At 41.7% G+C, this 16,330-nt stretch overlaps 1 protein-coding gene across 14 annotated transcripts in view; it reads right to left on the bottom strand.

Annotated features, from left to right (window-relative positions):
• Positions 1-884: 884 nt before the first annotated feature.
• LOC115194263 (adhesion G protein-coupled receptor L3-like) overlaps positions 885-16,330 on the bottom strand; it is a 302,955-nt gene continuing 287,509 nt past the window's right edge. For 5 of the 14 annotated variants that reach the window (XM_029753843.1, XM_029753842.1, XM_029753845.1 and 2 more), the window contains 6 exons: positions 12,878-13,046; positions 12,365-12,490; positions 11,072-11,168; positions 6,618-6,746; positions 5,108-5,125; positions 885-3,318 (listed from right to left, as the gene is read on the bottom strand). In XM_029753843.1, coding sequence (XP_029609703.1) covers positions 2,309-3,318; positions 5,108-5,125; positions 6,618-6,746; positions 11,072-11,168; positions 12,365-12,490; positions 12,878-13,046 — 1,549 coding nt within the window. In that variant the 3' untranslated portion in view covers positions 885-2,308. Of the gene's footprint in view, positions 3,319-5,073; positions 5,126-6,617; positions 6,747-11,071; positions 11,169-12,364; positions 12,491-12,877; positions 13,047-16,330 lie in introns of all 14 variants that reach the window. The other 9 variants (XM_029753848.1, XM_029753849.1, XM_029753852.1 and 6 more) reach the window with 4 other exon arrangements.

The raw sequence follows: 16,330 nt of genomic DNA, 5'->3' as shown, positions 1-16,330 counted from the left end.
AATATGGGATTGGAGGCGGACATTCTAATTTTCCTACTGCTTTGTATGCAAAGCCATTAAGGAGAGGTGCTGAATTTCAGAAACTGTACATTTGATTGGAGGAAACGTTAATGCTATCATTTGAATTATGTCAAATGCAACAAAGACAATTTTTTATGTTCAATACAACGCTGGCATATAATAATAATTGTCCAATCAAATGGCACTTCACGATAAGCATCTTGACATCTACCGGTTGAATAACATGATATGACGCATGCCATGTCATATTGGGTCATTACCACCATCACATAGCTGACCATGATCCTGCCACAAAGTATTGGAACGGTGGAACCATTTGGAAAATGCTAAATGTTCAAAGGACAATTCACCCACATTTTGACATATTGGTTTCCTTACCGTATAAGACGTCTACGGACAAGGTAAGACCGAAATCTATGCTCTGGCCACTAACTGCAGCAGTCTCCATACCCACTCAGTTGAGAAAGTCAATAATCTGATAAAACACAGTAATGAATGATCTGTAAGTAAAAGTCAACGTCAATATTGTAACCAATCAACACCCAGGGTTAGACCCATCCATTGTATAAAGGCCAAAATTCATATGAAAATGAATGATTACTTACCCACCGTTCTTCATGGGGTAAATTGATTGACGTTCAGTCTTTTGTGCACTCACTCAGTTGTTATCCCACACATACAGAGTACATTATACCGGCAGTGATACATTGTCATTTATTGTGTTCATGAAATAGCTGAATCTATTGAGGTATTTTCGAAACGGAGCTCATACAACACTATCTTTACAAGGAAGGCCTTGCTTTGCCTTTTGGAGACATAGTAATGTAAAACCCACAAAAAACACAAAACCTTTGCGATAACTACGTGGTAAATCTTAATCAGTAATTTATTTGTTGGCAAACAAGTTTCACTGTTACAACAAATATTAGTTATGAGGTCATTCAACTTGGAAACCCATACAAAAATGAATAAATAAAAAGCCATAATCATACTCATAATAAAAACTACTCCGTGCTGCTGAATTCTTTACCTCCGTTGATCACTGTATTTTGTCATTTGAACAAATAAATAAATATATTTCCAGTTGTTTTTCCTCACTCGAAAAATTCAGTTTTGTGGTGCCAAGTTACTTATTGATATTGATTTTGTTCTCTTTCTCTCTGAGAAGCACCTGTCTCTTAACTGATGAGGAAAGAAAATAGATCTCTATCTGCAGGCCAACTCTTGGCCAACTTTTCTTACACATGTGATTTCGTCCCCTTCTATGGTGGGTGAACCAGAATTCTCTTTCTATCCACACAGTGAAGAAATAATCAAACTGTAAAATAAAGATGGTTTGGAAAACATTGGTGGTTACACCGCTATGTACGCTAATAAGTGTTTTGTGATTTTTTTTTGGTGTTATTTAGTTTTGTTGCTTTGTTTGTTGTCTTTTGGAAAAAATTAAAAGGCAAAATAATACTCAAGACCAGCACAACAGAAAGGAAATGCTCCGAACCAACTACATTTACAGAGACAAAGGTTTGGGTGGAACAAAAATTATACTATTATGTGCAATGCTAGTATCTGTACATTTACATAGAAATACCTCAGAATTCTCTGTTATTAGTTTTTTTTCCTCCATCTTCTTCAACAGTTATTATTGTTACAGCAAAAGGAAAAAAACAAGAAAACCAAAAATATGCTGTAAAGCACATGTGATTTAAATTCCTTCAATGTTCAAAATCTGTTTAGTCGAACTTGCAGGAACACTTCAGCACAAAATGTGCTGCAAAATCACCATAGAGGAAGAACCCCCCTTAAAAAGCCAGTATGGATACAGAAGTATAATAAAATAGTCTTATTCTTGATTTGTTCCGATTTTAACTCTACACATCAACTAGTAGCAGAACGTTTTTTGGGTCCGTTTGTAGTTCCTTTGGACTGTCAAAATACATTTCAGAGCCCGAGTTCCAGCTGTCCCGAGTGCTCATCTCCCCTCCCACTGAGAGAAAACACATCAATCCATACAAGGTTCGGCATCTCGCAAAAAAAGTGAAATGCACATCAATAGATTTCTCCAACATCTAACCGAGTCGAGTCGTATTATCCACAAAACATAAGTTTCAATATTCTGTTTGCTGTCAGTATTGAGACAGGCATCAGTTTCGCTTTTCAAATTCGGGACACGGAGTAAAAAAAAAAAAAAACTGGGGAACGCGTAGGGCGAAGGGGAGGCAGAAAAAAGCGGGTACCACGGCAATAAGGGATTGGGGCGAATGGGTCAGGGGGGGTTGGGTCTGTAGGCCTATAGGCTGGTGATCAGGTGCGAGGGCTCCTGGAGGGCCTCTTCAGGGGGCAGATCCTCCTTGTTGGGGGGCACGATGAACCCGTCACTGCTGCCCCTCCCCAGCTGGTAGTAGGAGTGCAGCTGGTGCAGGTGGTTACGTGAGCCAAGGTTGGGCATGCTCTTGTAGTAGACATCGTCCTGGCTGGCCTCTGGGCTCTTGCCCCCTGCCGGTAGGCCCTCTCCTGCATCTTTATCAGCAAGGGGGGCAGTGGTGGTGCCGTTAGCTGTGGTATCCGGTAGGCCTGCCAGCACGGGCATGCTGGTGTAGAGGGAGTCCCTGTGGTGTTGCAGGTGGTGGGGGTGGGAGCTGGGCGAAGTCGGCTCCACGTCTTGGGTGTTCTCGTTGGTGAGCAGGGGGAAGAAGCTCTCGCTGTTTTCCTGCGGGATCCGCCGGCGGGACGAGGACGAGATGGTGGTGGCCGAGGAGAAGGCTGGGTGGTGGTGGTGGGGGAGCGGAGGCTGATGCGGCAGGCCCTGGTTGTGGAGGTGGTTGTGGTGGAGGTTGTCCACGGGCGGCAGCAATGGTGGTCTCTGGGGCAGAAGAGGGGCGTTGGACTCCTCCCGAATCAACTCCAGGCCCAGACCCTCATCGTGGAGGTGCGGAGGGAAGGAAGACTGATCATCCAAACCCAGTGCTACATTCATGCCCATCCCCCCCATCCCTACACCCATCCCCATACCCCCCAGACCAACATCCTTGCCTCCGTTGCTCACGTTGTTCACCAGCTTGTTCATGAGGTTGCGGTTTTGCTCGTGATTGTTCAGGTAGGAAGGGATGTAATTGGAGGTCAGCTCTTTCAGGATCTTCTTCTCCAGCGTGGTCTCCTTGTGGTTGTAGCCCCGGTCGATGATCTGGACACAGTCGCTCATGTACTCTGCACTGGCGATGCTGTAGCTGTTGCCGTGGTTACCATTCAGTGGTAGAGTATCCATGACACTTGTATCCCGGGCATTGTTCAGGATTCCCTCTGGGGAATAAAGAGGAAAAGAGGAGAGAAGCTCATATGAGAGGAACGGAAGTAGCGGTCGCTCATTAGAACGGCTAAATGTCAGCCGCTTGGACGTGGTCATGCAAACATTAGGCACGCCAAAACTATCTCCTTTCTTTTAATGTGTTGTGCAACCTTCAGGGTGGCTCACAGATTGTGATATCTAGGCCTAGGTCATCACTCTTTCGCTTGATTTTTGTGTTGCGTACATATGGTACGTTCACAAACTGCAAGATTGTCTAAATGCTTTAACATAGTCCGTCAATACTAGATACACTTACCTTTACTCAAGCAACACACAAGTACTTGTAACGCAATCTACATTTATATCATGATCTCCTCTGTTTGGCTTGTGTTGTGATGTAGTTGGGAATAACTTAGTCCAAACATGAGAACATTTATATATGTGTGTGACAATCAACAACATGTAAAGCTTTAGGCACATACACTCAACAACAACAAACCTCAGCCATGCATTTCCTTTAAAGAGTGAGATACACTACCTACAGCTCTGTCTATACATTTGGACCCCAGTTCAATTATCCCCTATTTAAAAGGTACACTCAGCAATATGCCATATTCATACACTGTGTGCAACTTCCTGCCTACAGCCATCAACAAAAACAACATTTAAATCTGCCGCAATGTGGGCATTTGGGATTGGGGGTGGGGTAAATAGGGAAGAGCCAATAGTAGCAGTCTTGGCAGATTTGAATTGTGATGTTTTTTAGCATGATGATGTCATACTGCTGAGTCTACGTTTAAGAAATGGATTTGTCCATAGACTAATATAGAAAGAAAGTTAATGGTAAACTTAATGACTCCGCAATGATAAATATAGGCCATAGAGGACATGGTGATAAGGGGTCAACTTTACAGTTATACATTAGGAAAGGACTTTCTGTTCTCTCATGCAGAGAAAGTATGGATGTTTTATATTAAAATGTACACAGCGTCTTATAGGGAGGGATACGTCAATGCAAATTTGGGAAATGTCAACATTCAGCCTCACACAAGGTCATCAGGCTATTTAAAATGTGTTTGAAAGAGGAACGTGTAAAGTTAAGCCTTCCACCTCTTTTTTTTTTTTTTTTGCAAAAACTGTACGTAGGTTTGACCTTTGTTTTCTGCAAAGTGCAGTTCAACTTGTATTAATGTAAAACAGTAACATATGCCGGTGGTGACCAAGTTCCAAGATTGGCATTGGATTTTGATAGGCCAACATTTGAGATTAGTTCAATCTCTTAGGACCAGGAGCATGCTACTTCGGCCAATTTAATCTTACATTGTCAGCTATACATGATGATAATATCTTATCAGCGGAGGCTGGTGGGAGGTATAGGAGGAAAGGCTCATTGTAATGACTGGAAACAAACGGAACGGTATTAAAAACATCAGACAGATGGAAACCACATTTGACTCTGTTCCATTAATTCCAGTCCAGCCATTACAATGAGCCTTTCCTCTAACGGCTCCTGCCACCAGCCTCCTCTGGATCTTATTAGATCAAATGGATGCTCCTTGGGGCTGATCGATTTGCAGAAGACATCAAGTTCTTTCAAGGCATCTCCTTTGTGAATATATTTGATGGACATTCTCCAGAAGTGGCTGATAATTTCGGAGGAACGTCTGCCATTTTGAATAGTTCATTTCTACTTCCAAATAAGACGACTGTTTTCTCATTCCCCCTTTGTCAGCATAGAGTGAGAAGAAAGTAAAGCTAAGGTCAATTACATTTGGTAAGCAATGTTTAGTTTGACTCCCATACTTGTCTCTCTGTAGGGGTCTTATTGACAGCATGAGGAAAAGGAAAGACAAAGAAAAAAACACAAGTAAGCATAACAGTAACAGGTAGAAGAGACGTTCACACAGGCTTGATGATGCGTCCAGACATGACCTCCCATGTGTGATGTCACCATGCGTATTTGATAACACTTTCTTAGAAACCATAACCGGAGTATATTCAAGGGGGGAAGATGAGTTTACATATATGATGTACATTATTAATATTGTTATTACATGACATGCTAGTAATCTCCATTGCAAACAAACACTTGTGCACATGCCCCTATCAATCCCATCGATTTTTGGTCAGCGGTGGCTAAAGTTAGCCGACATTTGAAATCCTACACTTCCCCTTTAACTTTGCAGCTCACGTTAAAATTGCACCTATAGCAACCTACATGCATTTCCTGTGGTAACATTTGAGCAATTCTACTATAATCATCCATATTTGAACAGTTATGATAGTACTATTTGGACGGGTTCATCATTGATACAGTAATTGGCTCTGCTGGTGTTACTCCATAAAACTCCTATTTGACAGTTTAGTCTTGAAATACGATAACAGACATTTCAGCAGTATTGATCTGACTAAATACATTTCAGTCACATTTTCAGACACAATTTGCCTGACATGTACTTTTAATATATTGGACAGCTTTGGTAGAAAAATCTCTAGTTTTTGTGCATTATTTTTAATGAACTGCAAAACAACAGTATTGTAGTGCATTGATGTTGTTTTTTGCTGGTTGTGCAAACATACTGCTTTACAGATTTTGAGGCTCATAAGTACCAATGGGATACTGGCCCTTTACATAATTAGGAAGGTTCAGGCGGTTTAGTGTCATAAAAATTGCCAACATCATGTTGTCTTATTGGAAAGGAGCCCGGAGGTAGAAAAGTTATGTTGTTTATGCTACTTCATTAGTAGCTCACCTTCTGTGTTTTTAAAAAAAATATTAGAATCATTGATTGGGAGCACTAACAGAACAAGGATGTTCACTCAACAATCTAAGAGCAACACTTTGAAGTTGCAGTGCACACAGCAAGCTTCATGGACCACCACAGCAAGCTTCATGGACAACCACAGCAAGCTTCATGGACAACCACAGCAAGCTTCATGGACAACCACAGCAAGCTTCATGGACAACAGTGCAGCAAAACATCAAACGACTGGTGGTGTTTTCAGCTCCCAATTGGCGTGCTGACGTCCCTTCCCAATAGTTTTGCTTTGTTGCACCATTTCCCCACACTGAATTATGCATGCCAGGTAAGTGAGGCACATGAATGAGTTTGGAGTGTGACAAAATTATTAGTGACGGAATGGCATGCCCCAATGGGAAGCCACCATATACCCCCCCCCCCCCCCCCCCCCCCCCCCGCCAAAAGCCTCTAGCAGGTATTTTGGGGACAAACGCAGATTTTTGTAGCAAAAAAGTCATGTCTAGCGACGTTCTAGCGACATTCATGAAGGAATGAAAAGAAGGCTGGCACACCTTGCATGTTGTACATGCCCACTGACGGGTTGTTATAGACGGCCGATTCCCCGAGCAATGTGTTATAGGGATTGTTAGTGCCATGGGGACGGAGGAGTGCGTTAGTTATAAGATGGTTAGCCATTGCCCCTGGAGCAGCCAGATAGAGACAGAGGGAGAGAGAGAGAGAGGGAAGTAGAGGGAGAGAAAAAGAGAGAGAACATATGTATCAGTCAGGCAAACGCAGCCGAGGCAATGACAGCAATACACATTCACATGATCATTAAGGGCGAGTTGTTAAACAGTTGGGCTACAGACGTAGCAAAGCTTGAAACAGACATGATCATGGTTTATCACGACGGCAGCAGTGAGGTGGGTCAATGATGACTCTGTTTATTCAATGGGATAAACGTTCATTTCGCATTGTTAGAATTGTTGTGCTCACATTCAGGAGGTAGAATTGAAGGGGGGGGGCGTCCCAAATTGACCATCTCATTTTACAAATGCTTTTGAGCTGAATGTTGTTTCCCCCCCTCCCAATTCCACCCCATGTACAAGGTACAGATGCTAGCTGACAGTGTGCAACAGTACATACATAGACATTGTTTTGAAGCATAGACATACACAAAATGAAGACATAACACTTCAATAACATACCTGAACATAACATGGTCAAATTACCACACTCTACAGTACGGAACATGTTAACTCCATTTGATTTGAAGAAGGATGTTATGAAAGCTTTTGGCAGGTAACATTTCCGGGTTACTGTATTACGTTGTGTAAATGGTCTACATCTCCCATGCAATTTGTCCAATCGAATATTGCCTTCAATTCTTGGCATTCATCTTTCCCATAGACAATTCCCTGGCAGAAATACCCTCAAATAAAACATCTCATGGATGGGAAGTGCCATTACAGTGCTGATTGTAGTCCCTTCGCAGTCCCTTTTGCCCTGTACCACATCTTTCTACTTTACTTCGTTTGAACAAAAGTGGAGGTTTGTGAAAATAGAGGCTCCGATTCTACTTGTGTAATCGTCACTCTGGACTATGTGGCAGTGACTGATGCCTTTGCCTGTGGGACTCATCTGTTCCCAGATCAGTTCTAAATAAACGTTTAACTTTGAGCAATGTGACCAAATGTATCTAGACTAGAAGATAACACAACGTCTATGAATGAGGAGGAGGTAGTTTGGATGTGGGTTGAATGCCGCACAGCAGTTAGTGAAGAAAAAACAAACTGGCTTTTTATGGAAAATTGCAACATTTTGTGAAATATTTCAATATTGTGAGTTACGGTATCCAGTTGAACATATCTGCAATAAGCTCCTGTTTATATGTTATGTTCAAATTGCCGAAACATCTAAGAGTATGTTTTCTCTCTTCCGATTCAATGCACATAATATGATATTATTGAGATCCTAACATGCGCTCTATGACATACCCCATTCAAGTGTGCAGTGTGTACCAATGACTGCATAAATATCCCCCCCCCCCCCCAAAAAAAGAAATCAGCAGAGGCGGAAATGCATGCCAATTAGTTCTGCCGACGAGGGACACTGTGCTCTCGCAGTGCTCTGAATCTGTCAGAGCCAGGAAGAAAGAAAGAAAGAAGAAAGAAAGAAAAAGAGAGAGAGAGAGAGAGAGAGAGAAAGAGAGAGAGAGAGAAAGAGAGAGAGGAGAGAGAAAGAAAGAAAGAAATAAACGAAGGAGACAAACCGGTTCTCTAATGACCGATAACTCTGGCCTTGTACATACAGTGCCAGGGAATGTCTGTGTGTCTCGATTCTACGCCTGAACCAATTCTGAACGGAGAGGTAGAGGACTCAAGGAAATGGCAAGAGTTGGAAGATGTATGACTAATTATGATAGCTAACTTTGAAGATTGTGTACAGCTCCGTTATGCATACTGTACTAAGTGCATAACGCACTGACCTAATGATAACATGTTGGGAATGGGCTAACAATTACAGTATGTGTAATTTGGCCAGCAAGGGCATAATGGGAATGGTACAGAGGGGGAACTTCTGTTATGTGTGACTACAGGCACTATTCTGTAGCTGTGCTATTGTCTTAGAACATGTATTATTGACTAGAATTTGAACCTAAATCAGTTTCCTGTTGGGTTGTCTACTCCTCTGACCACACAGCAAAGCCAGTGTAGTGTTATAATCATGAACAAAATGGCCAACATTATAATTGCCCAAAGGACAACAACAAAAAATATTTAAGTCCAATCAGTTATCCAGTTGAATAACTTCACTAAGTGAGTTTTAAGAGGCAGATCATTTTATGAATATATCATTGCAGGAGTATCTTCAACTCGAACAATCACGTCGATGCATCGAAACAGAATCACAATATCACAATTTACTCAACTAAACTCCTATTTTAGACTTCATTTGCATACATTGTTTGATGTGGCTATTAATATGGACGCATGTATCCATTAGTGATTATATCAAATGGAAATTAGAACCTATGTGCTCGTTTCTTGTTGCTGTTGCTTCTCTAATTCTGAAGCCTTCCAAAAATACCAACCTAATTTGAAATGATAAACAGCTCCTCCCCACCCTGTGTTGGTTCCCCCACTTATGGGGTCTGTGTTTGATATATTGGACCAGTTCCAAATCATGAATGCGGGGATAAATTAAGCAAGTCGAGGCTATCAAGATGATTGCATGCTTCCCTCTCAAGAGGAGAGAAGTATGGAGTCAGCAACAGTTATGCAGAGACTGAGGCAAGGTACTGAATATCGAGTTAAAGAAGGACTAGCAGGGAGAGATGTATGCTCTTCCACATATGCTGTAATACCATAATAACATTGCAGAGAAGAGCAAGGGGAAGGTTTGTGATGTTTACGACGTTTCAGAACATAATGCGTTATCCTGCGCCAGACTGAAAATGCATCTGTGCAGACTTGGTGTTTATTCTCACGCTTTATGCATCAGACCTGACGTGTTTCAACGTCTTGAGCTGAAAACGTGTTCATTCATTCACTCCCCTCTTCCTGGTCTTAGTGATATATCTACGGCAGTGTCTTCTAGGCCTGCCCACCCCACTGAGCTCCACTCCTTTCTCTCTCCCCCTCCCCCAGCTAAGAGCCCACATCTTGGGAGATGGCGCTCGTCGCTGAGTGCCTAATTATTGAGATCCCGACACTTCCTCTCACCGTCGAACATCCATCCATCATCTAAACGGCGCATTAGTGTCCGGTTGAGAGGGAGCGGCGAGCAGATTTAGAGAGTGAGGTAGTGGCAGGGACTCAACCCCTCCATCAAGGGACCCAATGTCTGGAGAGGAGTCGTCTCTGAGAAACGTCAGGGGGGGTGGCATCATCATCTAGTGCAGATATGGTCTAGGAGGATTATATAATGCCTCTGACACTCAGACCTCAGGGTCCACACTACACACGTGTATTTATTTGGACCGCTATCCAATGTGCTATTGTGTATTTCCATGATTGTCTTGGGAGATAACTGTCATCATATCACGAAATTGGGAGATAATTGTCATCATATAATGAAATTGGGAGATAAGCGTTTGTGGATGGTTCAACTTATTTTTAAAGATCAAAGCAATTACCATTACTTTCTTGGTTTCGCACTTTGTTGGTTGACAGCTGTCATGAAGACGGGTATAGCATTTACAAATAGTCCTGCCTCAAATGAATATTTTGCTCTTGTCCAACTGCTTTTTGGTTAGGCAAATTAAATCATGCTTTGAGCAATGCATATTGGCATTTACTTTGGTTCTTGGTTCCATCCAATCCACCCTTTTGAAACAAATTAAAAGTTTCTTAATTTGATCAATTAGCACATACACCAACTGCATTATCACATGTAAAAGCTTAATTATTTTACAAAAGTCAAGGTCATTTAGGATGAGTTGCTATTTTAATAAGGTAAGGGATGAATACTTTTTCATTAACAGCAGGTCAACTTTCTATATGAGCAGGTGAGGGGGAGAGGAATGACTCATCTTAAAAAAATTAAACTAAAACATGTTCATCCAACTCTTTCCCTATTCTAGTTCTGTCACAAGTCACAAAGTGGACCATCTCTTGTCAAGTGTGAGAACAACCCATAGGCTAATATGCTGACTTGAAGGATAGCATATTTCACAGTCAGGACACTGGATGAGCATAACGCAGGAATCTCCAACTCCAGGCCTAGCGAGCTACTGTGTGTGTATGATTTTGGTCCAGCCCAGCACTAACACACCTGATTCAAACAATCACGGTCCAGACAGAAGACCACTATTCGTCAATCATTCCAAACAGGTGTCTTCGTGCGGAGGTGGAACAAAAGCACCCATAAGCTCTTCAGGACCCAACACGAAATCCTTCGGCTTTTGTCACAAAGGCAATTTTTCCCTTCTTCCTCCACATCACACAACGTTGAAAACCTTAAGGAGAGGCTAGTGGGTTGCGGCGCGTTCAAGCATGTGTGGTGCAAATTGACTGAATATTACCTCTGTTCAACGACGCTGAGCTGTTGATGTCGCCGGTTATGAAAGACGACTCTGACTGTTTCCTGACTGTGTCGTTCCACATCCGACGGATCCGGCTCTGCAGAGAGGGAACAGTAAAACTAACACATCAGTGGGGTTCTGTAACGGTAATGTAATCAGTGGCCTCCAGTTAGGACGTATACAGTCTGTCTTGGGTGTGTGCAGCAACATTCACCATAAAAAAAACACCTCAATTCTTTGATGATACATTCATTCAGACCTCTTGTTGCTGAAGACATACACAGTACATTACTGTAGTCTTTGAGACTGTATTTTTCTGTAAGGCTTTGTAAAGGTTTGACTTCCACACCTCACAATAGTGTTATCACAATTGAGTCATTGCTACTGTTATTGCTAGCTCTCGTTGCTGTTATTGCTACCTCTCGTTGCTGTTATTGCTACCTCTCGTTGCTGTTATTGCTAAGTTTCACTGGTGTTATTGCTACCTCTCATAACTCTACACTGCTGTAAAAGTCAAGGCCATGTTTAAGTGTACAAGTGCTTGTGGGAGCAGACTTGCCTTCAAATAGTATTTACAGTATTCAGATACTTTAATCGTTTGATCGAGCCTGCCTGCAGTAAAAGCATGGGCAGGGTTTGCACTTTTGGGACTATTCCATTGGTTCCATTGAGATATGCAAGCTCAATCAAGCACAGCTTAAGTCTTTGAGCGAAAAAGTTATAATTCTATTTCAACCCAGCGCTGTGTGGGAGTTGGGTTGATCAGTATCCATATTTCAAAGGTCTCTTTCTCTGTCCAAGTCTCACATCCAACTTTCATTTAGAGAGAGAACCCTACCTCCCTAACCACCCAGAGCCCACCGGTTTACGATGTACTTTGCTAATTACACGTTCATTTAAAAGCCTCCGAGTTGCCGATAAATTACAGCGTGTTTACGACCGCTTCCGCTCACATGCGGTTGATGGCGAAAACTCGGCGTAGCGGTTAGCCGTTGTGTCAATGTGCTGCTGTATGTAATTAAAAGGTTCATTATGGATACGGAAACCAGCTTCCGTCGTGACGGAAACCAGCTTCCGTCGTGATGGTGTGCCGTAGACTATTTGCATAATTCATAAATGTATTGTTAACAACATATGAATTAACATTGACCAAGTAAATACAATAAATGGGCTACAATTAACTCGCCGGTCAACATCAGCAGGTAGAATCAAGTAAAAATCTCTATCAGATATGCTCGTACTCAACCAAATACATTGACATTTGAAAGAGGTGAGAGGAGAGGCGCTACCTACCTGTGAACCTGTGGAATATCGCCCTGGTGGGCGGGATGCTGAGCTCTTCCCAGAGCCAATGGAACTCTCCACACTCTTGCCACTGCAGCAGTGGGTACGCAGACACTTTCCGTACTCTTTACGCACCTGTGAACCACACACACATACACATTCCCATTCAGACGCAGATAACCAAACAACTTTTTTTGAGATATTGTGAGAATACTGTAGTTAATAACGGCAATGCTTTCTAGCTTGCTACATGGTAATAAGACATGTCATGTAAAATTGTGAGCTAACCACTTTGTATTTCATGTGTGGTTTGAGAAGCTGACTAAAGCTCATACAGCAAGCTAATACAGGGGCATATGTATCAAGCTACTCAGAGTCAGAGTGCTGAATTAGGATCAGTTTTGCCTTTAGATCACAAAGAATAAGATTACATGGACAGGGTGGAACCTGATCCTGGATCAGCACTCCTTCTCTGAGACGCTTTGTGAACACAGTCCCTGAACCACAAGGTAAAACAAGCACCTTCTTCTGGAGGACACAGTGGAAGATGAATATGAACATGCCCTGCAGGGAGTTGAAGATGGTGAAGAGGTAGGCCATGATGACCGTGCTCTCGTTGACGTACATCAGGCCGAAGGCCCATGTCAGGCCCAGCAGACAGAGCAGCGCTATGGCCCCAATCACCCACGATCTGGAAGCAGAAAGAGACAACGTCAAGGCAACGGCAACATTCTGGACGTTCTCAGAACTGCTAGAGAAGTAACAACTGAACTTGAATACTTGCGAAAAGATACGTGCCTTCGATTTTTGTAGTCTGTAATTTCCTAAAGAAATGTATGTGAACTATCACAAACTATCGCCAGTGATGATTGTGGACTAGGGCCCGCATTCTGTCTGACAGATACCTGTGCATACATATACTGTAGCTGATGGTAAAAATCTAACTATGTAAATATGTCATTGTCCCAGGAAGCTACAGGTGGAAATGCACAAACAAGGTCTTAGTTTGGTTTCAATACCAGATACAGGAGATACCGAGGTGACTTCTAAGTCAACCAAGCCTCTGAGGTGGTCTGAAGTGGCGACTGTTCTCAGACTTCCCACTTAGCATTGTGTCGGCAGTGCACAACTCGGAAGGAGCATCGCGACTACCTCTTCACTGAAGCACAACAAAAAAATGGCATTTAAAAACAAAACGTTTTGCTATCTTGGTCTGTGAACATACAGATGAAAAAAATAAATAGAAGAGAAACGTAGGTAAAAATAAATGTCCACCAGACAGTGAAAAGTACAAATCTAGATGAAGGGAAGGAGGGAGGAGAGAAACGAAGCGGAAAATCGACATAGGAGTGAAATTAAATTGAATCGTGTTCGCCATTGGTGATCGCCTGCTCCTTGGGGACACCTATAATTTTTCTCTCGCTCGCCTTCTTTCAAGAGTTGCACACATTATTCATCAATTACATGACAGACCATCAGATAGTGTACTCTTTAAAATTAGAAAACGGGAGAGAGAGACTATTACCACACCAGGAACAGTGGAAAACTCAAGGTAACTCTCCAATATTAAAATAGTACTTGGTGTATAATTAATACATAGACAATAGGCGATACAGTCTGTATGACCTCGGGGCTCGCAGGTATGGCATAATCACTGGAAGACAAATGAATATGAACACATGTAAACACAGTATTTTGAATGTGGTGCCCGAGGGCCGTCCCAAAAGCCTTGACAAATAACGAAGCTCTGAATAATTATGCTAGTATAAACAGAAATCCCAGTGCACTTCAAATCAATTAATTGATGAAAACAAAGACTTTTTTTCAAAGCTTAAATTACACAGTGCATGACTACTTCTCCCGTGACAAACTGGGAGATTTGTTTCAGCATTCTGAGATTACTTCACCAGAAGCGTATCCATTTTAGCTAATATTGAACAAATGTGAGGTGTGGGTGAGTATTCTTTCACTACGACTTGACGGAGAGCTTCACTAAACATTTACTAAAGGCATGTGGTGGTATAAACATTACTCATTACTTTGTTATGATGAAATGTATGGATAATGAAGATGGTGTGTCATGAATGGATGACCTGTCCATTTTACTCTTACTTGATCTCAGGTTCGTAATCCTCATAGCTGACAGGAAGAATACAAAGAAATGAAAAACAAAATGAAATCAATAACCAAACAAAACCCCAAAGCAAATATTCCAATAATATGATTTTGAATGACACAATATAGTAATAGGAGAGGGGGACAGGCACACAAACAAAGACAAACAGGAAATATTACTCCAAAAAAAGGGCTCATCGAATAAAGTACTATATTGATTCAATCCGCTAGTCTTACTCTCACTCACTCCCATCTTGCGAGTCAGTCACAGGTGCTAAACGCTAAACGTAATTATCTTATTCACAAGCGTCTCCACTCCTCAATAAAAACGGGAGGGTCTAGCATTTCGCCTCAATCGTCTGTAATAAATGGGCCAGGTGCGATAGCAAAAATAAATGATTTATGAAATTATTGGGGCCAACCATTAAACATAATATTCCCAGGTCTATCTTAATGACCTGTTGGGAGAGGCACTTCATCAAGCTGATTGCCCCCTCAGGTAGACACAACGAGGGTGAAAAAAAAATAAGAGGGAAATATTGACCTGGAACTAGGGCAATATTGCAGAGGGATGGGCGACAAGCAGTGGGGGAGGGGGGTTGATAGAGATGCCTAAGGACATAATAGAAATATCAGGGAGGTCAGGATATGAAGAGGTTATTTTTCATATCTCCCTTGGTTTGTATCCGGTCGCCTTTGCTTTTCACTAAGAATTGAGGATGATAGTTATTTTGCCGTGAGGGCTATCTTGGAAAAATCTGGTTCAAGGCAGCAGATATCCTCAACAACCATCATTTCCTCCTGCTCTCACTCACTCACTCCGGAAATGTTCAAAATACTGTATGAACTGTATATGAAGAATTTGGACAGGTATACGTGTCATTTCAAAATGCCTGTCAAAAATGCATAATATACTCAAGAAAAATATCAACATGCAACAATTTCAAAGATTTTACTGAGTTACGGGTCATATGAAGAAATCAGTCAATTGAAATAAATACATTAGACCCTAATCTATGGATTTTACATGTATGGGAATATAGATGTGCATCTGTTGGACACAGGTGCCTTAAAAAAAAAAATGTATTTTTGTTAATTCAAATTTGCTATCGATAAAATTTGAGAGAGATACGCTTTTTGTGCATATGGAACATTTCTGGGACCTTTTATTTCAGCTCATGAAACCAACACTTTACATTTTGCGTTTATATTTTTGTTCAGTGCATATCCCTGCATTAGAATTATATATATTGTTTTTTACTAAGTTGAGAAACTCTCCTAATTAACCCCCCTAGCACTTTCAGTCCTACAGACCTGGGCCCATTTCCCGAAGCTGAAGTAGCTCCCGTAGAGCCATTGAATACCCTCGCAATGATGCCACTCGAGCGTCACGCTGAATGGTTCCACCGCAGCAAAAACAGCACTTGTGCTCTTTCACCGGGAAAACGAGGGGAAAATGCTGATTGTGTTAATAGTCGGGTAGAAATATCAAAAATGAAAATAAATCGAGGAGCAAAGTGTTCCAATCCAAAACAACCAGATTAAACTGGCACCAATTTCCTTTTTGAAAAGAGATAAATTAGTCAATTCTGAGAGGAGATGTGCATTTCAAATGGCTTGAGATCGCATTATAGCTCATTGCAATTGGTCAATTGAGTCGCCTTTCACCTCAGCATAAAGGAGTCTCATTGACTAGTTGAAAGGAAATAGGAAATGCTGTTATCTACTCAGCAGGATGCCAGTGGTTTAACTAAAGGTTTGTGTACAAAGAAATGTCAATGACATTTTGAATCGATCATACCATCTTAATTTGCATATTCCTTCAGGGTCTATAGTAGGGGAATTCTCAATAAGTAGATA

Source organism: Salmo trutta, chromosome 5 (genome assembly GCF_901001165.1).
Source record: "Salmo trutta chromosome 5, fSalTru1.1, whole genome shotgun sequence".
NCBI classification, from domain to species: Eukaryota; Metazoa; Chordata; class Actinopteri; order Salmoniformes; family Salmonidae; genus Salmo; species Salmo trutta.
Note: the sequence above shows the minus strand (reverse complement) of the source record. Positions and strands in the feature narration are given on the sequence as shown.